General features: G+C 43.2%; 1 protein-coding gene across 6 annotated transcripts in view; it reads right to left on the reverse strand.

Annotated features, from left to right (window-relative positions):
* Window positions 1–25,692, reverse strand: part of slc8a1b (solute carrier family 8 member 1b) — a 258,958-nt gene that overhangs the window by 41,569 nt on the left and 191,697 nt on the right. For 3 of the 6 annotated variants that reach the window (XM_039738916.1, XM_039738917.1, XM_039738915.1), the window contains exons 3-4: window positions 10,145–10,251; window positions 1,417–1,437 (exon numbers count right to left, since the gene is read on the reverse strand). In XM_039738916.1, the coding sequence (XP_039594850.1) occupies window positions 1,417–1,437; window positions 10,145–10,251 (128 nt within the window). Of the gene's footprint in view, window positions 1–1,416; window positions 1,438–9,560; window positions 9,665–10,144; window positions 10,252–25,692 lie in introns of all 6 variants that reach the window. The other 3 variants (XM_039738920.1, XM_039738918.1, XM_039738919.1) reach the window with 2 other exon arrangements.

Consider the following 25,692-nt stretch of genomic DNA (forward strand, 5'->3'; position numbering starts at 1 on the left):
GTTCCTGGGAACACTTAAGAGTTCAAGAAATGGTTTAATTCCCTTACCCTGATCTTTGCCTCACCACAAATTGATAATGGAGGTCTACAGAGAGTTTCTGTGAGTCCTGTAGAGCTTCCTTGTGCTGTTCTAAATGATGTCCAATCATCTGAGCTCACCACAGGTGGTCTCCAGTTGGGTTCTCAACACATCTCAAGGAGAATGAAAGTGAACAGGGGGCACCTTAGCACAATTTGGAGTGCCACAGCCAAAGGTTTGAATACTTCTTTGAATAAAAGTTTTCATTTTTTTTGATTTTTAATAAATTTGCAGACCTTTCTGCAATCTTACTTTCACTTTGTCATTATAGGTTATTGACTGCAGATAGTTGGCAAAAATGGAAAATGTATCCATTTAAAATAAAATGTACAACACAATAAAGTGTTCAGAAATAATAAAGGGGTCTGAATAGATATATATATACTGTATATATACACACACACACACAATATACAGTAGAGCATGTTGTTACATGTAAATAGTACAGTTAAATTCTTACTTGCCACACAACTCATCATTTCATGTTTGTATATTCCTTGTTTATTTGTATTTTGAACCTAGGGGGGCAGGTCACCCTAGAGCCACAGTTTTGGGATCACCACCTGCTTATGTATGCTGGCATTAAACATGGCATGAGTGTCATGATATTGTAGTTTATGCTTCTGTTCTTCTGCTCTGATGAATTTTCAGTGTTTTTGAACTTTATGTGTTAAGAATTAACATGTCTGATTTCCTTGCTATTGTTTGCTTTGGATTCACCTTATAGGCTTTTCCTCATTTTTTGGTCAATTTGATTTTTCTGTTCTTGTTTTCAAATTTGCTTAAAAAAATCTTCAAAACATAAAGGCACTTGATTTTGGTTTGAGGCCAGATGTTTATGTGCTTCTTCCTCTCTCACTTCACCTTCAGTCAAGTCCTTACTGGGCCTGTGCAGGATGAGAAACCTGCTTCTTGAGTTTGACACCAGGCTGGGTTTTGTTACTAGTCTGAATCTGGAGCCTTTTGGCCTAGTTTTTAGGAAAGCCTGGGTCTTGAGTTTTGTAGATCCCAGATTGCAACAATATAATAACAGAGTTGGATGAGGGCTATCATTAGTTGGTATGCAGGTACAGTATTTGGAAATTGGGCAAACCACGTAAATCCTGCTGGGGTTCTAGGAAGGCCCAAACAATGCAGAATGTGTATATTGTATTGTATATTTTAAACCCACAGCTGACGTCACTCACATTGTCATAGTGGTATAATCAGCAGAATCCTAAACCTCCCATAAAACATTCAGTTTCAAAATGGAAAGGTCAAACAATCAAAGAAAAATAAACTATAAAATTAAATTAAAAACAAAGAAAGAAAAAGAAGAAAAGGGCAGGAAATTCTTACCAAGCTCATGCAGTAACAGGGCTGTCAACAAAATGAAAAACAGAATGAGAAATGAAAGGAATAAAGATGAGAACAGAAGGCTGCATTCAAGCGAAACCGAAACCAAAGGATAAGGCCAGGCTGACACAGGAAGGAGTGTGGCCATTGGCCTCGTGCTGCCATTGGAGATAAAATGTACGACCAGTTCCTCTGTTTATGCCCAGATGTCCTGGGTAATGGAGAAACCGACTGTGTTGAAACCAAAATTCGTAAAAACATTCACAAACGTGCGGTTAGTCATGCACCTGTGAGGAAGTCTTGAGGAGGTCACAGCAAAGCACACTTTGTGTGGAATGTCATTTTACGGATGGGTGAATTCTCCAATATTTGTGAGGCTTCCGTCTTTTATACTCCAGTGATTGAAATTTACTCTTTCTCACAACAACTTCTGTAAATTTTCTCAACTGGTTCCATTCATGTCATAGAAAATGACATTTGCGCCTTTTTCGAGGGACAGAAAAGTAAATAAGGAAGCTTGAGGGAAGCCTAGGGCTTGAGCATCTTGCACCCTGTCTTTGTGGAAGCCTTTCTCGAGTGGCCCTGATCTTCTCACGCCTTTTAGTCATTATTTACCTATTTGCCTGTTTTTGGACAAGTCTCATTACCTTTACTTATTCCTATTTTGTTTGCTTTTCTACTCTGCTACTGTATATCCACCTGCTTGTTTCGTCAGCTACACTCTGGGCAACAAAAATAACTGTCACTTCTTATTCGAGTCATGTCTCAATTTGGCCAAATCTGCACACTAATGAAGTTGTGTGTTTTAATGGGTTTATATACCACACCACAGTCTAGCAGGTTGGCTTTTCCAGCTGTCACCAATGTTCTTTCATTTAGGCTATAATTCTGTAGCAATGCTACATGAAAAAAGACTTCAGTTCTTTTTGGGTTCACTTTGCCACTGGGCAGCGTCAGCCGTTACTGCTATGGCTGCTGGGAGAAGAAAGACGAGGTGCTGAAATTTGTAAGGGAGCTGTAAGAAACCATAAGGGAGGCGCGATTGTTGTTTGTGTTTTCTGTTATACTGCCTGGATTACGATTATCTACACCCTAAGGTTTACAGGTTTCCCTTGGACTTGTGCCCTGTGTCTGGCTTTTTCATGGGGTTTGGTTTGGCCTGGAAGTCACTTTGTATGGAGTACGCTGCTTCCCTCCATTACATCAGACGGCATCTTCATGGTAGGAAAAACTTTACATTTCTTTCAGGAAGCTGTTCACTGGGGACTTCATTTCCTTCACCACCATCATCTGCGTTCTGGTACTGGACGGCGTTTGTTAGTATTTACCATTTATCGTACGTATCGTCTGGTGGGTTTCTTTTGCGTCTTTGTTTAGTTAATTAATTATCATTATTGAAGTTTGATGAGGATGGTTCTGCACATGTGTTATCTGTTTGTTTTGTATTTATCGTTTGTTTAACACATTCTTTTTTGTTTTTTTAATTTAACCATTGTGCTATTTGTCTTTGTGTGTGAGTGTGTGTGGGGTGAGTCAAGGCTAGTTGTGCTACTAAATAAAACAAACAAAACACAAAAGTGTGAATCTGAGCGCTTTGTGGCCCATATAATTGGTGTGTTATTGATGAATTTTTATTACTTTTTATTTATTAGTAACGATTTATTCACATCACTGCACTGCCATTTGTCTCCTGTCTTTTTAGCACGGCTTGTTTGTGGTCCCTGTACCCAGTGCTGAACATGACAGGGTGTTTACATGACATGTAATGTCACACAGCACTTGATGTCAGGATTTTTGTGGTTTTGACCACTTTCTTGATTTCAAAGCTCTTTTCTTGAACGGTCTTCACTATTTTGCCAGTTTGGATGTGCTGCATTGCCCTGATACAACCTATTAGATGTTACATCACGCACACATTATAAAACGTGGCCTGCCTCCTAATTCCTCTCCTGCCATTATTTTCCAATATCAATGCTTAGTCAGCATCATCAGTTTCAGAGATGGTGAAGAGCCAGAATGTCTCAGTCTGAGGACACAAGTCGCTTTCAGTATTTGGTTCCTCAACTACCTTTACTTATAAGTAACTGCATTTATATAGCGCTTTCTAGATACTCAAAGTGATTTACATAGTGGGGAGCCACTTCAGCCACCACCAATGTGCAGCCTCCACCTGTGTGATGTGATGGTAACTATTCTTATTTCTGTACTTCCACCACACATTAGCTAATACTATAGGTGGTGAAGAGGTGACAGAGATAGTTAGACAGTTAGGGACAGGAGATGTTTAGGGGGCTACAGTGGAACAGGCCATGATGGACAATTTAGCCAGAACATCCAAATCTTTTCAAAGGATGCCTTAAGATTTTTCTGTGTCCACAAAGACTCAAGTCTCATATGATGGACGGCACCATTTTTTTCAGAACAGTGTCCTCCTTCACAATGCACTATGACATTGGGATCTACAAAAAGACCACAGGGTAAGCGCCCCCTGCTGGCCTCATCAACACCTCTTCTTGCAGCAATCCAGGTTTTCCTGACAAGTCACCCATGAAAGTGCTGGCTGGGCTCAAACACGGTTAGCTTCAGGTGGGTGACCTGTTCTGATTTGCCATTACAGCTCAGAAGTCCAATGAAATGTGGGTGATTTGTCCTGGGAACCCAACTGTTCTTAACGTGCTCTGCCTGCTCTTTTCTTACATCCCCCTTCAGTGCCTTCATGTGCCAACCAGAAAAGATGAATGAGAAAACATAAGATTACCAAACAGAATTAGGAAAAGAACTCATTTTACAGTCTCAGTGCTGTTCACGCTTGTCAAGTGGTTTTAGTCATGGAAACCACAAAGAAGCAGAGCGATTAGTTATAACTAAGAAAAAGACGCCCTAATTAATGGTGGCTTGTTCTGCTTCAGCACCCAGCTCTCTTAACATTTCCTGTGCAGACGACGCACGTTTAATTGATTATATCACTGGAACGGAAAACGGCAACTTTAGAATGTGAGGCGCACAGCTTGGAACGAGAAGTTTCTTTTTTCAAAATCTGAATGAGATCTGGCATTGTGTGCTGGCAGCGAGGAGATTAGGAGCGTCAGTGGTGACCTTTCTAGCTTAAAAAAAGCAAAGCTCCCAAGACAAAAAAAACAGGCAGCTAGGTCTCCATTGTGACAAACAGAAACTCACGGAAAAAATATTAACAGGCTTTAAAAAAAAGCGCAAAATAAAATATAAACATGCTGTACAAGACCTCTGGGAAAAGGTCCTGGTGTGTCAAAATCACCTCCCTTGATTCATCCATCAGGGTCTGAACCCGGGTTCACGGAGGTGCAAGTTGGCAGCATTAGCCACCGTGCCAGAATATAACCTGTTACAGTAAAATAAAACACATTTTCCAAGTGCAGAGTTGTGGAGCTGAAGCTTCTCCTGGGCAACATCAGGCAAATGGACAGGAACCAACACTGGGCAGGATGCCAGCCCATTGCAGGGTACAGTGCGGCAAACTCCCAGGCTTAGCTGTAGTGAGCCAATCAACCTAACATGGACAGCCTTTGGGATGTGGGAGGAAGACTGGAACACCTGGGCACTATGGATAACTTTCTGGGTCATCAATTGAGCTCAAAAGTTGAAGAATTGGCAATGCCAACTAACAGTCCATATAAGCAAAGCAGCACTGAGAGGACAAATTGGGGGAAATTCACAAGCACACAAATGTTACTTGAGAAAATATTATGGAGTCACACTGCATGGAGAATGTGCAAAAGATGAATCATAATCAGGCCTGCCAGTATGCCCAGTGTGAATTATTATACAATGGGCAACCTGTCCAGGGTGCATTTGTGCCATGTGCCCATCACTGCTGGGGCAGGTGTTGCTTTTCTGTAACTCTGAATTGAATAAATGGACCAGAAAATAAATGACTGGATGGAGGGATGGATGTGCCATGTTATATTGCAACAGTGTTCACAATGCCAGTGCCCTATACACTGTTGGCACCCACCCTGCAGATAACTGGCTACAGAAGATCTTTTCCAGGGTCGCTTGTGTGCCCGTTCTGGGTTGCAATCTGTAAGAGCAAACTCAGTCTTAGATTGTAAAGGGTGGAACTTTTAAATGCAGTCTGTTCAGTCCCATTGCCAACCCACCAACTGGTACGTGGGAGGAAACTGGAAATCCTGGAGGATAAATGTCACGAACATGCAAATTTCATAAGGAAGGAATACTGTCTGAACTGGTATCCAAGCACAGGGAAGCGGTGATGGCACCTGTTGTGCCACTGTGTCACCCCATTTTAGATCTGCATCCCACCTTGTGCCTAATTCTGCCAGGAAAACCTTCAGCTGCCCCTGGATACAATAGAATTGGAAAGTTCATTTTATCGCATTGCGTTGGATTATGTGACCTGGTGACAACAGAAGCTGGTACTGCTACTTCTCATTTCCAGGTGGCTGGCCAGGACGGTGTTTGTGTAGATGTTCTCCCTTTGTCTCCCACAAAGATACATGTATAAGGTTAAGAGGTGACCCTGACTTGGCCCAGCAAGAGCCTCTAGGGCACAATGGTCATTGGTGCTCATAATGGCACAGGATTCAGTCTCCTCTTGACTCTCACAAAAAACACATGGCTTATATTATAGGATGGCACAGCGGTGATGCGGTTATGCTGCCATCTCACAGATCCTCAGAGTCCCAACCTGTCTGTGTGGGCAGTGCACGCTCTCCCTGTGGCTGTTCTGGGGACTTTCTTTGGGTGCTCCAGTCTGTCTCACAGAACTATGACGGTGGCTGCATACATGCATAGCTAGATCCTGTGAAACACTGGTTCCCAGTCCAGGACTGGCACCTGATACTGCTTCACGCTGAGAGATATGGACTTTCAAGATGGTGCCATTGGGTGATAGTTTGACCAGCCTGGTGGACCGAGTGCTCTCTTCTCCTATGTTCACTGGATTCTCATTAGTGTGAACTGGACCTAGCACTGAAAACCTTTACAGGCAGAATTAATATGGACCTTGATCCCCAAAGTGCATAGTGGGACTCATCTGATCATCCTGACTGCAAATAGTGGCACTATATGTGGGTGATACTTTTTGATAATGATGGTAGATAATGTTATCACTGTAGACCATTACACTTTACACCCTGTATGCTTCTTGATGGCCCAACTCCACCGTCTACGCTGCTGCACTATATTGATATGAAGGTACCTGGCTGCCAGCAGAGGGCACCATGCTACAATATACTATGTAATGCCTTGTACCCGATGATACTGGGATAGGCTACACCTGCCACAAAACCCTGTTGTGGATAAACAAGTTAGAGATGGATGAATGATTATATTATATTATATTATATTATATTACATTATATTATATTATATTCTCAAACCTAAATGATCCAGTTCCAGGTCATGGGTGGCTCCTTTATCTCCAGTGGCTAGTATGATTGTTCTATACTCCAAGGGCCGCAAGTTCAAGTCCTGCATCTGCTCAGGAAGGATGAGCAGTATGGGAGGACATCACCCAGAGTTGAGTTTCTCAGCAGAGACACCGACTCTCAAGATGGCGCCATTGGGTGACAGCTTGGTGGACTGAATGGTCTCTTCTCCTATGTTCAGTGCACTTTGATTAACATAAACCAGATAGAGTATTGAAAACCTTTACAGGCAGAACGAATACGTATCCTGATCCCCAAAGTGCATAGTAGGATTTAAACAACGCTGGACAATGTGGTCACCCTGGTTACAATAAGTGGCACTCTACGTGGGTGACATTTTTTGCTAATGAGGGTAGATAATGTCTTCTCTGGAGAACATTACACTTTACAATCTGTGTGCCTCTTGACAGTTCAAGTCAACTGGCTAAGCTGCTGCACTATATTGATATGCAGGTGCTCATCTGCTAGGAGTGGTTGCCATGCTGCAGTATATTATATAATGCCATGTGCCCAATGGGTGAAAGGATAAGTCGGCTTGGAAAACTTATTTTATCTTACGGCATTGGATTATGTGACATGGTGACAACAGAAGTTGGTGTTGCTACTTCTCATTTCCAGGAACCAAGCCAGACTGGTGTCTGTGTAGATTGTACAAGTTCTCCCTTTGTCTGTATTATATTATATTATATTATATTATATTATATTATATTATATTATACAGGGAGATTCACTTGAAAGAGGCCCCGAATATTCTGTTGTAATTCCTGTTAGGAATAAGCAATCTGAAACAAAAAAATACGCTCTATACTTTGACTTTTGTGTAATCGATTGCGTTACATGCGATGCTGGAAGTGGTTTCCGTTTCTGCCAGACACATTTTGACGCGGTGCTCCATATTCCTGAGGGCATCGGCAAACGTCTTGTTGGTAATAGCAACAATTTCACGTTGGATGTTTCCGTCCAAATCTTCCACAGTGCGAGGCTTGTTCTGATAGACTTTTCCTTTGCGCAGACCCCAAAGGAAGAAGTCTGGTGGTGTCAGATCCAGTGATTGTGGAGGCCCAGGCCCTTTTGAAATTACCCTGTTGCCGAAGAAGAACTCAGTTTCTGCCATGCTCCTTGCCGATGTATGACACGTTTCTCCATCTTGCTGGAAGTAACCTTTGGTTAACTCGCGATCATCCAGTTTATTCTGACTTAGCTTAAATGAATTGGTGACCCAATAGGTTCGCCCCATGAAGACGTGCTGCTCAATACTGTATACCACCATCCTGATGAGACTTCGAGTGACAGAGTGAAGGGGTACGGGCAGGATCTACCCAGAAGTTGTAAACGGCTGTCCAGCACCTACTTCATTGCTCTGACACAGGGGCATCCCGGCTTGTTGGAAGCTCCATATACTGAGGAGAACATTGCACGTGGTTTCATTCAGATTGCTTCGCTGTTGCGAGAGTTATTACAGAATATTCAGGGGCTCTTTCGAGTGAAGCTCCCTGTATTATATTATATTATATTATATTATATTATACTGTAACACAAACAGTACCAAGACTGATGTCTAGTCGATTAGAGGTCGATTATGTTGACCTCTTTTGTAAGTTGCTTTGGATAAAAGTGTCTGCTAAGTAAATAAATGAACATTATATTAAAAAGCATAAAATTCCAAAACCTGCTTAACCCAGTTCGGGGTCACAGTTGGCTCTTTGTGCTACACTGACTAAGATGGTTGTTCTTCATAATTTTTCTCAAGTTTCCTTAATGTGGTTTTGGGGTTTTAACACTCAAGTACTTCAATTGTACTATCAGAATTTTATTTAGAACTTGGGTTTAGAAGTTGCTTCATTTATTCCAATGTCATTTTGTTTTTGGGTGCTGCTGTCCTGTGGCTTTTGCATCACGGGGGCTTTCCCATGATGCACCAGGGATGTGCCATCATCGGTACGCTGGTATAAAGTTCATCCCAAAACAGCCTGTAGTATCTTAGACTGGATCAAACCTAGAGGACTACTTAATCTGATATTCTGATTACTAGTTCATTGAATTTAAGTTGTGACTCCATGTTTTGGCCCTGACGTCGCTTAGTTTTTTGACTTTCGGTTAGGACCCTTGCTTTGCTCTTTGGCTCCATTCTTTCTCCCAATCCCCACTCTTAATTTTTTTGGACTGGTTGCTCTTTTTTGCAGTCAGCACAGTTCTGTAATCCAAAGGTCCCAAGATCGAGTCCTGCAGCTGCTCAGGGACAACAAGCCACTTTGGAGGGCATAACCCGGAACGAATTCCTCAGCAGAAAAAGGGACTCTTGGGATGGTGTCATTGAGCAAGATTTTGGACTAGCTTGGTGAACTGAGTGTTGTGTTGTCATACATTCACCGCATTCTCGATTAGCTAAATCCTTTACAGGCAGAACTAATGTTGATCTCGATTCCTGAAGGGCACCGTATGATTTAGGACACACTCTAGTCACCCTGTAATATGAAGTGGCACTTAACTTAGGTGATAATTTTTGCAGATGAATACTCTTGCCACACTACACTGACAAACAGCTGCTCCACGGTGTATCGTGCAGCGGAGAAGTAGAGGAGGCCGCGCTCACCAGCTTGACCAGCTGAAGAGGACAACGGAGCAGAGATGGAACGCAGCAAGCCAGAAAAGAAAAGGCAGTGTGAGAGTAGAGAGATAAAAAAAGGAGAGGGTCTCAAGGGTCTTTTGGTACTCTCACACCTGTCCATCCTCGTCTTTTCCATATTGGCTCCTGCAGCTCGATGTAGAAATTGGACTGTTTCTCATACTCCTCACGGTCAAGAATATTTACAGTAATGCTCTTCCTGTGGGAACACAAGACAGATTCAAAACAATGGGTTCCAAGTCATGCTTTATGCACACACACTGCAGGTCAGACACATGCAGCACGCCTCACTATGGCAGAGTGTTAGTGAGATGGCATGATGGCTGGCAGGCCAACCCACATTCACTTTGGCTTGGTGGTCAGAGAAACAGATCCAGGACAGACATTACAAGAAAGCTGCACCCAGGATGCCTAATCTACACCTGTAACCAAATAACACCCCACCACCCAATGGTGACCCCCCATTAAGAGGCACATTCAAAGAAACGTCATATTGTGTGCTCCCCTAATTTCCCCCATGTTTTTCAGGACATCATTTGTAAAGATGCCTAGGGAAAAGTGTTGGACCTCCTTGATTTGCATTGCCACCTCAAGCCAGTGAACGTGGGTGCTGCTGCCACGGCTGGGTGATTCGGGTCAGGCTGTGAGGACTGGGCGCCCCCACCAGCAGATCCCCCACCTTTCTTCTCACTCATCTCCACCAGACGGGGCTCCCCAATCTCAACGTAGAAGTTCTTGTTTTTCTCATACTCTTCATCGTCAATAACTTTGATCTTAATTGTTTTGCTGAAACAGAGAAAGAACAGAGATTGCAGGAGGAAAGCCAGGAAAAGACAGGCAGAAGAAGACAAAACATTCAGTGGCCAAACCAGAGAGAGAGAAAAGGCGAGAAGGAGAAGGAGAAATGGAGAAAGAGTGGTGCTGCTGATAGCCACATCTAAATTAAAGATGGGGCGGCAAGCTGCTCTACAGTCACAATGCTCATCTGGCCACTCACAGTGAAGGACTCTACAGCCGTCACCCTCCATCAACTCCACGTCGCTGACCAACCAGGTGGAGCTCCGCCCCTACCAGGACCTGGGATTAGCACATTTTTCATTAACACTCCCATATTTCTTTGATATCTTCCTACCTAAAACAAACAGGGGTATCACCATTTTGGACACTCGACTAAAAATGGATTTGCCGTCAGTGGTACCCTGTTGACCATGTCTGACAAGGTGGAAAACCTTAAGCATTTCTGAGCCAATCAGAGACAGCTATCAACTGTACTCCATCCTTCCTGTCTTACCTTTGACTCTTCTCAGCCAATCACAGATAGCTATATAACCCCCACCCCCCACCACCAGCTCGCTCGTCTGTAGAATGAGGCTGCAGCAGATAATCACCTGTGATGTCATTCTCTCCAACTGTCTTCGGCCAGTCAGAGACAGCTTCACCTCTCTACACCATTTGCTTGATTTAGACCACTCATTACCTCTCAGACGACAACTGAGCTCTGCCCTTAGTGACACATGACATTCTCACTTTGATATCAACACATCTGACACTCCTTAGCCAATCACAGGCCACACCACTCCTCCTAGCTCATTCGCACCACAGAACAGATGATAATTTGTGATGTCATTCTCCCTAACTTTCCTTAGCCAATCAGAGATAGCTCCACACCTCCATGTTGTATTTCTGCCAGGATTCCTGATCTGGCTGGGGTTCAAATCCTTGTTTCATGCCCTTTTGCTTATTTTTGAGTTATTTATTTATGTTAGTGTTAATTTTATTAATTATTTGCTCTATTCCTGATGCATGTGTATATTCCTTGTGTTTTGTGGGTGGTTACCTGAGAGGCAGGATTACCTGCCCATCACTACAAGGGAATGCCCTTCAGCCCTATAAAGCTGGAGGCAACCCACCCATCCCTTGAGGTTCATTCTGATTGCACTTTGGGGGTGAGTTTTTGTTTGCTTATTCTGGTGCTTTTTTATTTTTCTTGATTTTTGAACCTGTGCTGTTTTTGACTTTGCCTCTTAGATTCTGTATTGGGACTTTGTTCTCTGCTGTATTGCCTTATTGATTTGGCAGCTCCTTTGACTTTTGTGCTCCATGGAACTTCTTTGTGACTTAGGGCATTTTGTAAAAAAGAATTCTGTTATTTTATAAAGATTGTGAGCCTCCCCTTGTTACTAGGCAGGTTTGAACTTCTTTTTTGGAAGTTTTTGGGACTTTGTGCTTGGGGACTCTCGAGATTCATGACACTGCAGTAATCACTTGACACACACCTCACATTAACAGTAAGGGACAGCTTTGTTTCCTTTACACCAACAGCTTGATTTGGACCTTTCTGAATGAGGCTTCGCTCAGCCAGTGAGACTGAGGAGGAGGAGGAGGTTGGGAGCATGCACCATTACACATCTTGCTGCACCCACCATACCACCCGGATTGAGTTCCAAGTGCAGCTGTGCAACGGGTGACACCTCAGCACCACACTGAACAGTGTGAGGTTTTTTACATAGAATGGAGTGCCAATTCTGAGCTCCACCCAAACCAGCATCTCCCCCTCCAATCTGACACATCTGAAGCTTTCTACAGTAGTGCAGGTGATAAGCTATGATGATGATGATGATCTCGATCTTCCTTACTTTACTCAGCCAATCAAAGACAGCTCTGTCCATCGATAGTAACCACTTGATAAACACCTCACATCAATCCTCAGAATGTGACTTCACTCAGCCAATCACAATCAGCTCCACCCCCACAGTTCTCTCACCTATAGATGATGCTATTCTCCCTACCTCTGCTTGGCCAATCAGAGAGAGCTTCATCCTTTACACCAATTGTTTGATTCAGACATCACATCACATCTCATAATGAGACTTCACTCAGCCAAGCAGATTAAGCTCCACCTTTCTTGAAGCACCACTGTCGTACCTTTGATATCAACACATTTGACACTTCTCAGCCAATCAGAGACAGCTCCACCCCTCCCAACTTTCTTAGTCGCAGAGGTTTCTAAAGCAGATGATCACCTGTGATATCATTCTCCCTAACGTTACTCAGCCAATCAAAAACAGCTCCTCCCCACATTGATCAAGGGATACACACTTAAGCATTACCTATCAGAATGTGACTCTAATCAGCTAATCGCTGGCAGCTGCACCCCACAGTTCTCTCACCTGTAGACGATTTCTAAAGTAGACCTGTGATGTCATTCTCCCTAACTTTGCATGGCCAATCAGAGAATGCTTTGTTCCTTTACACCAATTGCTTGATTCAGACCTCATATCAACTCTCCAGAATGTGACTTCATTCAGCCAACCAGATTGACCTTCATCCTTCCAGAAGCTCCACTCTCTCCTTTGATATCAACACATCTGACTCTTCTCAGCCAATCACAGACAGTTCTACCTGTCCCACCTCCCACAGCCACAGAGAGATTCTACAGCAGATGGTCACCTGTAATATCACTGTCCTTAACTTTGTTTGGTCAATCACAGGGTGTAACAGTACAAGGGCAAATGGACGAACTGGGAAATAAACCTGAGTCAAAACAAAGCTAAATCTTAAATGAGAGAACAGAAGATCAAAGCGAGAAAACCCAAAACAGAACCCAAACTCAAAGTCAATAGAGATCAGAGCGCCAGAAGAACGGGAACAAAATAAAAACATGCTTTTGTGCTTCTTTGAGAAATCTGCAAATTTGGAAGTACACTTTATACCCTACTATCTGTCCCCTGCGGCTCTGCCCACTTTTTAGTGAAACAGGATGAACTTTAAAAATCAATTAAACAAAAAAAAAATTTAATTCTAGACAAGCGGAAGTTAGGTACGCAACAACATCAAACGCTGGCACTGTATCTGTTCATGTTCAGTTTCACGTGGGGAGAAGAGCATGTGGCCGTGATATCTCTGGCAATCAGTAGCTACCCTCTAAAGCACACGTAGCTCTGATCTCTCTTTCAAAAATTCCAAACGTTACTCCTTAACAATCTATAGATGATAATGTCTGCTGAACAAACAGGTATCGCTAGCTAAGTGAAGGCAACATGTGGCGAGAGGGAGAGCGACTCGAATGGCGGCTGGCAGTGAGTGAAGACGGCTCCGCCCCCTGGCCCGCAGCCTCTCTGCTGGATTCGTGCAAACAAATTGGTACCGTAAGTGAACTATGATTCTTAGCGTGATGAGAGAAGTGGCAAAATCAACTGGAATGTTTCAGCAAATTATATAAAAAACTGATCTAAATCTGTTAAGTAGTTCTCTTGTGAAAAGCAGAAAGACAGACAGACACACGTTGAGTTTTATATATAGAATAGATATAGATGAGCCCTTATATCACTAGTTAATGACCTCTAATGAAGCTGCTAGAAACCGCATGGCAACCAGTAAACACAGGTGCACAAAAATGGTGGATCCCATATGAAAATAAAATGGCATCAAGGGAAGATGCAAATACATTGAAAATAACTCCAAATCAAAAAACAAACATCAGGAATAGCATTATAAAGTCCGAAGTGAATGGAAATAATTAAATCCAGGTGCCAAAAAGACAGAGAGAACTTCGCCCACTCGACCAATCACTTGAGTCAGACCTCACAGCACCTCTAAAACTGCTACTTCCCTTGGCCAATCAGGCTGAGCTCAACCCTTTACTAAGCCAATCAGACTAAGCTCCAGTCTTTGTGATGCCTGAATTTATTTGCAGTCTCACTTTTATATTAGCCCACCTGACATTTCTAAACCAATTACATACTGCTCCATCCCTCTCAGGTCCCTAACCTGCAGAATGATTCTGCAGCAGATGATCACCCTGTGATGGCATTTCACCTCACTTGCATTCCTGTCACAATAGGTCATGTGAAAAGCAGTTTTCTCCTCTGCTTTATAATATATATATATATATATATATATATATATATACTAGCCATGTGTGCCCAACTACGTTGCGCGTGTTAAAGTTGTCTGTGAAGGGCTCCCTGTTTAAACGCAGCTGCCAGTTGTGAACTGGGCCCTTCGTCGCACAGCATTATGATTTTTTATAAGGGAAACAAAATTTAAAAAGAAAGCCCTTGGACATTGATTCGATAGGAAGGGCCCACATTTGGAATCACTGTCCGAATCGTAATTATGTGGTGGTGTAGGAGCATTTCTGCTTCTGCCCGTTCACAGTCCGTCTCGTTTTCAGGACGCTGTCGTTTCCTCTCACGATGTCTACTCAACCTTTCTCCAATCTCGCAGGTTGCTTTGTGGCAATCCAAAGAGTAAGGCAATATACACGGAGCAATGGTTATAAAAGGGGGGCACACAGGTATCCAGGCTCTTTAAAGCATAAATAGAGATCACTTCACTGACATGTGAGCAAGCCACGGTACAACTGTGAGATGCACAGCACTCGCCGGCTACAACGTAACAATAATAATTTCCGTAACGTGCTGTTATGTTGTCATTCATTTTACCCCACTGTCTTTCTTTCACTCATATGTTACGTAGGCACGTACATTTTATCTTCGGCAATCTCATTCTCTAACCAGGCCTCAGGAGCTAACCAGCGTAACACTGTTCACCACCCCTTTCGTTATTCCGGCACATTGTTGACATCCGTGAGTAACAACGACGTACTAAACTGGAAGGTGGTCTACGCATGCGTGGAATTCGCGGACAAAAAAAGATCAAGATCTAAATGAAGATCTCTTTAGTTAATTTAAAGCACAACAATTTGTTTAGTTTGAATGTCTGTGTTTTGAGGTGTGACTGGTGTACTACAGTCTTCAGTAGTATAAGCCTGGAGGAGATTCTTAATGCAATGCCTATGTTTTAGCTGTCTCTCTACTGCCATCTAGTGCTTCTTCTTCTAATTCATTCGCAGACAAACAAAGATTAAGATCCAAATGAAGATTATATATAGATATAATAATAATCTCACATCATCTTTCAAAATGAGATTACACTCTGCAAATTAGACTGAACTTTACCCTTCACTCAGTCAATCAGGCTGAGCTCCACCCATCACTTAGCCAATCATAATGAGCTCCAACCTTTACTCAGCCAATCAGACTGAGCTCTACTCTTCACTTGTCCATCACATAGAGCACCACTCATCACTGAGCTAATAATATTAAGTGCACCTCTTAATTCAGCCAATCAGAATAAGCTCTACTCTTTACTCACCCAATCAGACTGCACTCCATCCTTCACTCTGCCAATCAGACTGAGCTCCACCCTTCCTGCAGCACCACTGCCTCTACAGATGACTCTTTCAGCCAATCACAGGCAGCTTTTCCCCTCCTTAAAAAAAGCTTTTGCTGTGACCATTTAGTAAAATGCAGACCAAAAGTTCAGTTTTATTAAACTGAGTGCGGTGAGGGGAACTGCAGGTCTGAAGTGAGTGTGACACACAGACATCTAACACATCAGAAACCAGATGAGTGGGAGAAAAAAACAACCTTATAGTCAAAATGAATGAAAGTGAAAAACAAAAGTTAAATGCATCACAAAGAAATTGCCAGAAAGAAACAGCTGGCAATTATAGGGCATGCAGCTCGCCCCTGATGCCACTGCATCCCAGTGATGTCAAACACACGGAAGTGTGTAGGACACACCCCCTAATGACAAGTCGTATCAGACCAACCAATCTAAAATCACACTAAAATGCCCACCTGGTAACAACTGACATGGGCAGATGATGACCAATGGGTTTGTACACCGACAAGCGGTAAAGCCAAGCATTGACAGATGGGATTGTTGAAGGCTTTACTCAGAGTAGAAGCCAGGTTATTATTTTGTACAATCATTTTCTGGTGATGTGGCCACTCTGGTGTCTAAGCATTGGCCGTTGATGCAATTAAAAATGATTTGAAGAGAGAATTAAGGAAAATAGAAAAGCTTTCTGTAATTGCTGAGAGACGTGTGACCACCAGGGCCTGGCATTGGGAAGTCTTCTACTGTAAAGGCCAATGCCCTGACATGTCTTAAAGCGAAATGTTCGCAAAAACAACACGGATCAGACGTTGTGTTACTTCCTGAAGGGAGATAGCTCATTAAACTGCAATCCAATTGGAGCAGACTAATTCTATTTGTGTCATAAATCTCGGCGCTGCACTCATCAGCCTTGAGCTCCTAAGACCTGCAAGCCAATGGAGAATGCGAGGCGAGGCTGCTGAACTGAAAAAAAAAAAGAAAAAGCCTCATGTTGCGAGTGACAGGTCATGGCGAGCAGTAATTACAATTGAAATGAGAGGTGGTGATAAGGCGGCCCGCAGGCAATCAAATCGAGCAGCAGGAAATGGTGCAGGAGAAATTAATCCACTTTATTTGTATATAGCACCTTTCACAGAAGGATGACATTCACTTTAACATTTGGTAGCTTTTCACAACCACGGGCAAAAGGTGACAACGTCTATAGGGTAGCATAACATTTCATCCTATTTCAGATTGGTGGCCTATTCAGCCACCATGGGGTGCAAGGAAGGAACCCACACTAGAAGGGACACCAGCCTGTCCAGTGCCCCATTAGCACCATCTCTCATATGGGTTCTGTTTTTTAGTACACTATAATTAAATATACAATAAGGAAAAAACTCTCCTCATCACCCCCTGCTGGACCCCAGCTGAAGTGCAAACCTGGTTCATAGCCCTGCTGTGATGCAGTCACCCCCTTAAAAAATAGGGACTCACCAGGTCACTACAGTAAGAATACTGACAGCTCAACACTTCTCACCCTTAACTGTGCCTACATTCATCTGGCGTAATCCAGTTGTGAATCACGGTGGTCATTTTATATTTCTCCTGATCTCCCTCTCTTGGCCACTGGATGCAGCACCCTCCAGATTTATAATTCTAGTGTAGTCTTACTGGAAAGCTAGACCTCCATTATACCATATGGATTCACTGGATCAAAATGGGTAGCAAACTGGTCAAGGGTCCAGTTCAAGGTCAGCTCATTTAGATCATTTAGGGTGGCATCTGCCCTTGGCCTCCATGTACCATATGAGTCCCTCTGGGTAACAAACTGATGACTCAAAGCTTCTTGCATTAACCACGCTGTCTACAATCATTCAATATTTGTTAAACGGACGGTTTACAATTACTCTGGAAATTTTATGCAACTCCAGATTGCCCTCTGTTGGCTGTCAGCTGTAGCACACAAAATATGTATAAGCCTGCTGCAGGATTACTGGACTGTAATGGAGTCAGGCCTTGTGCACCTCTAGACATCCCGTTAAAAAATATACAGTCACCAGGGGCCTCGTGTATAATGCCGTGCGTAGAACTCATGCTATAACATGGCACAAAAGCGGAAATGCTTGTACGCACAAAAAAATCCAGATGCATAAATCTGTGTGAAGGCCAACTTCCACGTTCTTCCGCGACATAAATCACAGCCAGTGTAAAAAGTAACGCACATGCACGCGCCTGCTGCCCCACCCCAACTCCTCCCAGAATTACGGCTTTGAATATGCAAATCAATATAAATAATCCTTAAGACTTCTGTGAAAAGACAATGGAAAAAGCACGAGGGAAAATAGAAAAATTTCAGCGAATACCAAGTGGAGACAAATAAAAACGTACTATTTGTTGGTTTAAACACTGGTATAAACAACAAAAGGAAGTTGATCGAGTGACAGAGTGGTGGAGAAACTCGTAAGCTCAGCTTCACTAAGTTGCACAGTGCCTGAAATAAAAAAGAAGTTGTCAGATATCAAAGTTGCCATGAAAAGGCGAGTCACAGCCAACCGTCTGAGTTTCATATGAAAGCTTATTAGGGTACAGAGAAAAAAAAATAGGCACACAGTGGGGAAAAAAGCACGAAATGTCAACTTTAATCTCGAAATTTCACTTTAATCACATAGTTTATTTTGTCATTAAAGTAGAACATCATAAACTTCATCTTAAAATCGTTTCATTTACTAGTTTCTCAAATCCCATCGTAACTAAAGTAGCACGTTAAATGCTTTGTTTTGTATTTGATCTTCTATGTGCTCTGTGTGTGTGAATCACTACGTGCTTCCGGGCTTTCTCTTCCTCCAACTGGACACAGAATCCATTACATTTGTGATATTACAGCTCTCTGAATAACTAAAATACTGAGATGTATACGTGATATCATTTTCATGATGATAGGAGTTAAATCATGTTATTTAAACTTGGGAACACGGTGGTGCAGTGATTGTTCATGTCTCACGCAAGATGCTTGCTGCGCCATGTGCGACCTTCGATGATATAATTTATTGTAGCAGTACTGTCTCTTTCAAACGTACTAACCCCCAATTCCTATCCTTACTTTTCTTTCTCCAAATACCCAATAGCCACACAATCAGCTCTGTAATAGACGTTAAGCCATCTGTAAGCTTATAACACCGATTCTTCAAAACTTTTAAGGAACATTGAAATATCTTCGTAGTACGTGTTTAATTATTCTATCCATCTATCCTTCCAGTGTCACACCAGCACCAGCAAGAATACAGCGTGAGGCAGGAGCAATACGTGAATGGAGCACCTGCTCCTCGCTAGCCCTGCGGCACCGTGTCCTCACATGTTTAATTATTAACAGTATAGATTATTTAAATGAAGTTAAAGTTTTATCTGTATAATATAATAAACATATTTTGCTGCATTTCATCTTAAAAATGATATCGTCATCATATGTAAATACGCGCTTTATAAAGTGGCTCAGGTTGTGTGATATTATAACTGTAGTGCAAGTTTACAGTGAGGTGATTGTATTAATAAGTACAAACAGTTCTACCAGGAGCACTTGATGGACTGACTGAGTGCATTTATGGATCTTGGGATGAAACTGTTTGTAAACCACGAGCAGTTCGATAGATAGATAGATAGATAGATAGATAGATAGATAGATAGATAGATAGATAGATAGATAGATAGATAGATAGATAGATAGATAGATAGATACTTTATTAATCCCAAGGGGAAAATCACATAATCCAGCAGCAGTATACTGATACAGCATGGCTGAGGCAGCGTGTGCTTAATGCTGTATCACGATAATTCTCTTTCCTATCATCTGCTGTTGATTTGTGATTCCACACTCAGATACAGTGATATAAATACTCCGAGTGGTGCAGTGAGAGTAATATGGACAAAGATGATCCGCTGTGGCAACCCCTAACGGGAGCGGCGGAAAGATGAATAAAAAGGTGCAGTGAGAGTAACAACGTTAAGGCAGCTATGGTATTTAGAATAGTTTGACCATTCTGTGGACCATTATATTGTTACAGGTTAATTACAATCAGACGCCTTAAACTAATAGACGATATGCAGTTAGTTTCAGTGTATATGATAAAGCTGCGTCAGGGATGTGGATCTAAAAAAGAAAGGGTAACTACACAGGAACAGTAGCACTGCTTTGACACTGGGTGCCGCCAGTTTGCAAAACCGAGTGGAGAACTTGCGTACGCCAGTGTATGAGCTACCGTGGAAATGTGCGTGACTTTACGCCAAGTTTAGGTTTTATACATCGCGATTTGAGCGTACGCACCGTTTATACATGAGGCCCCAGGACACTATGGCTAGAAAACTGGAAGCCTTTAACAACTTGTATCCCTTCACTGACAAACTGGCTCAATCCATGTTTATTGTTTGTATTATTATGTGTCCCGTCCTAGGTATGACGTTAATCTGTATCTAGCCCTGCATGTATGCCCTCCAACCTGCAAGAAAAAACCTGGGGGTTGGTGGCAGAATTGGCACTCCAGCCACCATAAAAAACTTACACTGTTCCACTCCATCTGAACTGTTGTGGTGCTGAGGTGTCACCCATTGCATGGCTGCCCTTGGGTGCTAATCTGGGATCCTGAGTTGGTTTGGCATGTGGTGGGTGCGGCAATGCACTGTATCAGTGCCTGCTCCTAACCCTCTACTATGTTCCTTCTATTTTGTGGGTGGTTTCCCAAGAGGTGTGGTCATCTGATCATCACCTGGTGTAGGCTTAATGGCCTGGCATACATTAGGACACCCATCATCATCTATCTATCTATCTATTTATCTATCTATCTATCTATCTATCTATCTATCTATCTATCTATCTATCTATCTATCTATCTATCTATCTATCTATCTATCTATGTTATGGTGGGGTCTAGAGGTACGCCAAGCTTGTTAGACTGGAGTGTGCTGCTAATGGTGGCCAGCAGAGGGTGATCGTGTATGTTGTAAACATGAAGCCCATGACCTTCAACTGGCTTAATTTAAGACTGAATGTAGGTAAGGTGTTAAAGTTGGGTCCTTTAAAAATACCCCCCTCCTCCCATATATCACAAAAATCCATATGAGTAAAAAATTGACAATTTAAAGCTTCTTAGTTCAGTTATCCAGTCCTCCCTTACTAAGCTGGTTTGATCCAGTTTGAGGTGGCTGGGGCTATGCTACCCCTCTGGTCATTCTTACAATTCTCCTGATTGCTCTCTGTTAGACACCAGCTGCAGAACACCCCAAATTCATAGCTCTAGAGTCTAGTGCAGGGGTCCCCAGCTCCAGTCCTGGAGGGCCGCAGTGGCTGCAGGTTTTTATTCTATCCCGTTCCATAATTAGTGACCTGATTTTGCTGCTAATTAACTTCTTTTGAATTCAATTTATTTGACTTGCCCTTGAAGACTCGGACTCCTTAATTGTTTCTTTTTCCTTAATTAGCAGCCAAACAATAATGAGATACAAAATGAGCCAAAGTAGGACCAGCAAACTGTGACCATCATACAATATCTGAAAATAAAAAGGGTGGAGGTCTCAGGAATATTGATCTGCTCAGGATCCCCAAAACATTCTACCAGTGCTCTTAGAAAAGAGAAAATCAACAATTTTTGAAGTGTCTGCTATTGCACAATGAGAGCAGCAACAAGCCATGGAATTAAAGAATGAATTTAAATAAGAACAAGAATTGGTGCCTAACTGAGCAACTGGTTGGAGTGAAATCGGTTGGAGTTAGAGGCCCTGACTTAGGTGGTCTTCTGTTGGCTCACTCCACATTTCATTTCTGATTGGGTGCCGTTTTAGGAAAGAAATGAAGCAATTCAGAGGAACGGTGAAGAAATTCAGGGGAACAAATCTCAAAAAAAAGAATAAATCAAGTCAATTAAAATTGATTCAAAAGATGTTAATTAGCAGCAAAAACAGGTCACTAATTAAGAAAAGGGTTAGAATGAAAGCTTGTAGCCACTGCGACCTTCCAGAACTGGAGTTGGGGACCCCTGGTTTAGTATACCTCCACCAACCCCACCACCCTGTCATATACCATAGATAGATAGATACACAAAGGCGGAGTGGTGCCTCTGAGGCTAAGGATCTGCGCTGGTACACTGAAGGTTGCCCGTTCGAATCCCTATCACTGCCCTGCAAGGCCCTGTGGTGTTATGGGTCCACAGCTCGTGGAGAAAAGGCCATTGATTTTAAATAAATAATCATCGCACCCGAGGCGGCTTCGTGAGGGGGCGTTGTTAGCGAGCAGCGGGGCAGTCGTCGATGTGGGCGTTTCTCACCGTGTGCACAGGTGAGGAACTGCCCACTTTCGTAATTGCTCCCGTGGCTAATGCTGCAGCTGTGATGGCCCCTCACGTTTTTAAAAGAAGCGCGAGTCGGTTTTAGGGAGAGAGAAAGAAACGATCGGAGAGAGAAAGGAAAGGAGAGGACGGAGGTTACGGGAGCAGGAGAGGAAGCAGGTCGGTGAGAGGGAGAGAGCCGAAGAGCGAGCGGACGTGCGAGCGAACGAACGTGCGAGCGAATGAGCGCTCGTGGACAGCTGCATGGAAGCTGGGTGTTAGGCCGACACCCGTGTTTGTGTTGATGTCGCTCCGCTGGCGAGCAGGTAGCGGGAGTGACCAAGGTGAAAGCGACGAGCGCAGAAGGCCGCAGAAAGGCAGCGGAAGTCGGGAGGCTTGGAGTGGCAGTCCTTGGTGTGAGCGTCCTGGAGACCAAGGAGTCCAAGTCTCGAGGCTGGGATGAGAGCCAAACCGAAGCCAGGGATCGGGAGGTCTCCAGTCTTGCGTGTGTTTGAGGAGGGCAGCTGTAGAGAGCGTCTTGCCTGCTGTTTGGCCCATACGGGATAAGCAGGTGAGACGCTAACAGAAGAGCACCGTATTTGTTGATGGTTTTAAGACTGCTTCCTAAAAAGATTTTAACCTCTCGTTTTTAAGGATGTTTGTTTTTCTACTTATTGATTTTTAACCTCCACGTGTTCGTTTTATGGATTATTTATTTAATGAACTATGAAGATCTGCACTATTTATGAACACTGTTTTTGTTGACTGTTTTAAATAAAAGCACTTTTGCACTTTCTACCTTCCCCTTGCTCAGTAATTTGCCTCCATTGACTAGCTCATTCGGCAACATTATCGACGGTGTTGGGTTCAAGTGCTTCCAACATCAAAGGGAGTGTGGAGCCAGAACCCACATCGTCACAGGCCCTTACCTGTAATTATTCTAGGGGTGCTGTACAATGGCTGACCCTGAGCTCTGACCCCAAGGGGTATGTGAAAACTAACAAATTCCTAATATGAGAAATTGTATAAGGTGAAACAAAGAACAAAAAAAGGCACTATATAATTGACAGAGTATTAAGGGATCTAATTTATTTCCATAAGTTATAATGTCAAAATAATAGCTAAGAGATGTACAGTATTTCAGCCTTAATTTACCCATTCAGACTGGCTTAATCCAGTTCAGAGTCACCAGGGTTTTCTTTCACATCTCTCCTGATCGCCCTCTGTAGGGCACACTAGATTCATAACCCCAGTGGGCTGCTAGGCAGTCTGGCCTGATGTACTACTATACCCCCACCATGTATTATGTATCGATCTCTCTATCTACCATATGGACCCACCAGGTCACTAGGGATGGCTTTCACTTGTCATCTAACGGTGGCATTACTGATTTACAGAACCTCACTGGTTCTCGGTGCTTGTCACTCACTTGTAAATGTATTTATTTCTCGTTTTTCCTCATCGACTGGCACTGATCCCATTGCCTTGCATCTCAAGCTCTTAAGATCTGTAAGCGACTTTTGCAGGAGTCATCAAACTCGGCCTTTGTGTCTTCATGGCGTCACATGGTGGCAGAATATGGGCCACCTAAGGTGCCTTCATCTCACGAGAGATCAATAATTTTCCCTCGGAGGACAAACACCAAATGGACCTGCTCAAATTACAACAGGCTAAAATTAGATCTGTTTTTTGTATCCCTAGGCAAGCAGAATACATTAACATGAATTATTTCCCTGTTTTCATTTTGTAACAAGTAAATAGCAGAAGCCTCCTCGCAATTTCAGGAGCAGCTGCCGTTTACTCAAAGCCCATTTCAGAAGCAGTTGGATGGGGCGACCATTCCAGCTGAACACGACTGACCAGTGCTGGGCACATTTACTGTAGTGCTGAGCAGAAGGCTGCAGTTGTAGTGGATTTTTAAAGTCATTGTGGAATGCTACTCATAAAAGGATGGACGAATAGAGTGGCAACGTCTTTACATCTGTCCCTAGTGGCCAAAATGAGGAAAAATGCACATAAAAAAGACAACCCAAATGATTCCACAAGAGGGAGCTCTTATGTATAACTCATGTTTGGGGATGAGTGAATTCATCCTTCACCAGGTGGGTGGGATTGGCCCCTAAGAGCCCCTTTATTGTGACTGTCACTCACCCCTCAATAAATCCCCATATTGTCTAAAAGACGCCAGGGAGGGGGGCTTAATGAGCCTTGCAAAAAAGAAAAAAAAGAAGAAGAAGAGTGATTAGGCAGTGCTCATTTTGCGGCAGAGCCGTCTGCCATGCTGCTGACTTGTTCTTTTCTTCTCACGACTGGCTCTGCCGTTGCTCATGACTCGTTTAATTCTTAATTGCACGGTTTGCTCGTTTAATTAATGATTTGCAAAAGTGAGCCAACTGGCCTCATTATGAAATAATTGTTTTTCACTCTTTGCTCTTTATAAATTCTGTTGTGCTCATTAGGAGCAGGCAAGGAGCACCTCCTTATTATTAGCTACTGGCTGCATGTGTTTAGATTTCCAAATCAAGCACATCACTTTTCGCCATCGACTAAATGACACCAACCACCATTACACTGTTGGGGCGTGTCGTGCTCCCTCCAAAACACAGCTGGTCTGTAAGGCACAAAGTAGCAACACCAGCCATGCCAGTGTGCCACTAACCCTGCCGGCAGTGCCACTGCAACAACAGGGAGGTAGCTAAGCTAAATCCATACGCGGCTTTGGGATGGGGTTTACACCAGTAAGGTGTGCTATAAACCCACAGCCTCACCCCCACAACTAGCTGCCTGCTTGAGAATAATTTATATCATTTATATAGCGTTTTTGTATCTACTCAACGCGCTCAGCAATTGCAGGTTAAGTGCCTTGCTCAAGGGCCCAACAGAGCAGAGTCCTTTTTGGCATTTACAGGATTCGAACCAGTACCCTTCTGATTTCCAGTGCAGTTCCAAAGCCTCAGAGCCACCACTCCGCCTCTGCCTTGCTCAATGAGTAAGTTGACTTTCCAGCATTTTAGGCCTCTGTCCAAAATTTCGTTCTCTCATGTCCGCAATATTGCTTGCCTCTGTCAATTTCTGTCCTTTAATAATGCTCAAACTCTGGTTGACTGTTTCATAATGTCTCGTATTGATTACTATAATTCCCTCTTCATCGGCCACCCTGCAAAATCTACACAGAGGCTCCAGTACATTCAGAACTCCGCAGCCACACAGAACCTTCTGCTCACATCTCTCCTGTCCTCTCCCAGCTGCACTGGTTACTGGTTCCATCAGGGACTAAATTCAAGATTCTGCTTCTCCCCTTCAAAGCCTCTTTGTTGCTCTCTCAGGTCCTCGTGCAGAACTCCCCTTACTGGTCCACGCACCACAGTCTCCACCACAGACCTGGGGGGCAGGTCCTTCGGTGTTATGGACCTTCAAATAGGACTGTCTTACCGTCTTAACAACATTATAGGCCCCCCAGGCAAAGCAGTGCACTGGGGCTCCTACCTACACTACCACTCAGCAAGTCACAACATACATAGATTGGCATGGATTAGCATAGATTGGCATGGATTAGATTAGCAACTGCCCAGTGTGCCCATGTGTTAAGACGGCTGGCCCTGCCTTCAAATCTGGAACTCTCTTTCTCAGTCTCTCCGTGACTCCGTGCTCGTCTTTCTCCACCTTTAAATCTCAACTCAAAGATTTCCTCTTTGATGAACTTTTGTCGTCTGTGTGATTTATTTATTCTCCTCCCAATCTATAT

The sequence above is a fragment of the Polypterus senegalus genome, chromosome 16 (genome assembly GCF_016835505.1).
Source record: "Polypterus senegalus isolate Bchr_013 chromosome 16, ASM1683550v1, whole genome shotgun sequence".
NCBI classification, from domain to species: Eukaryota; Metazoa; Chordata; class Cladistia; order Polypteriformes; family Polypteridae; genus Polypterus; species Polypterus senegalus.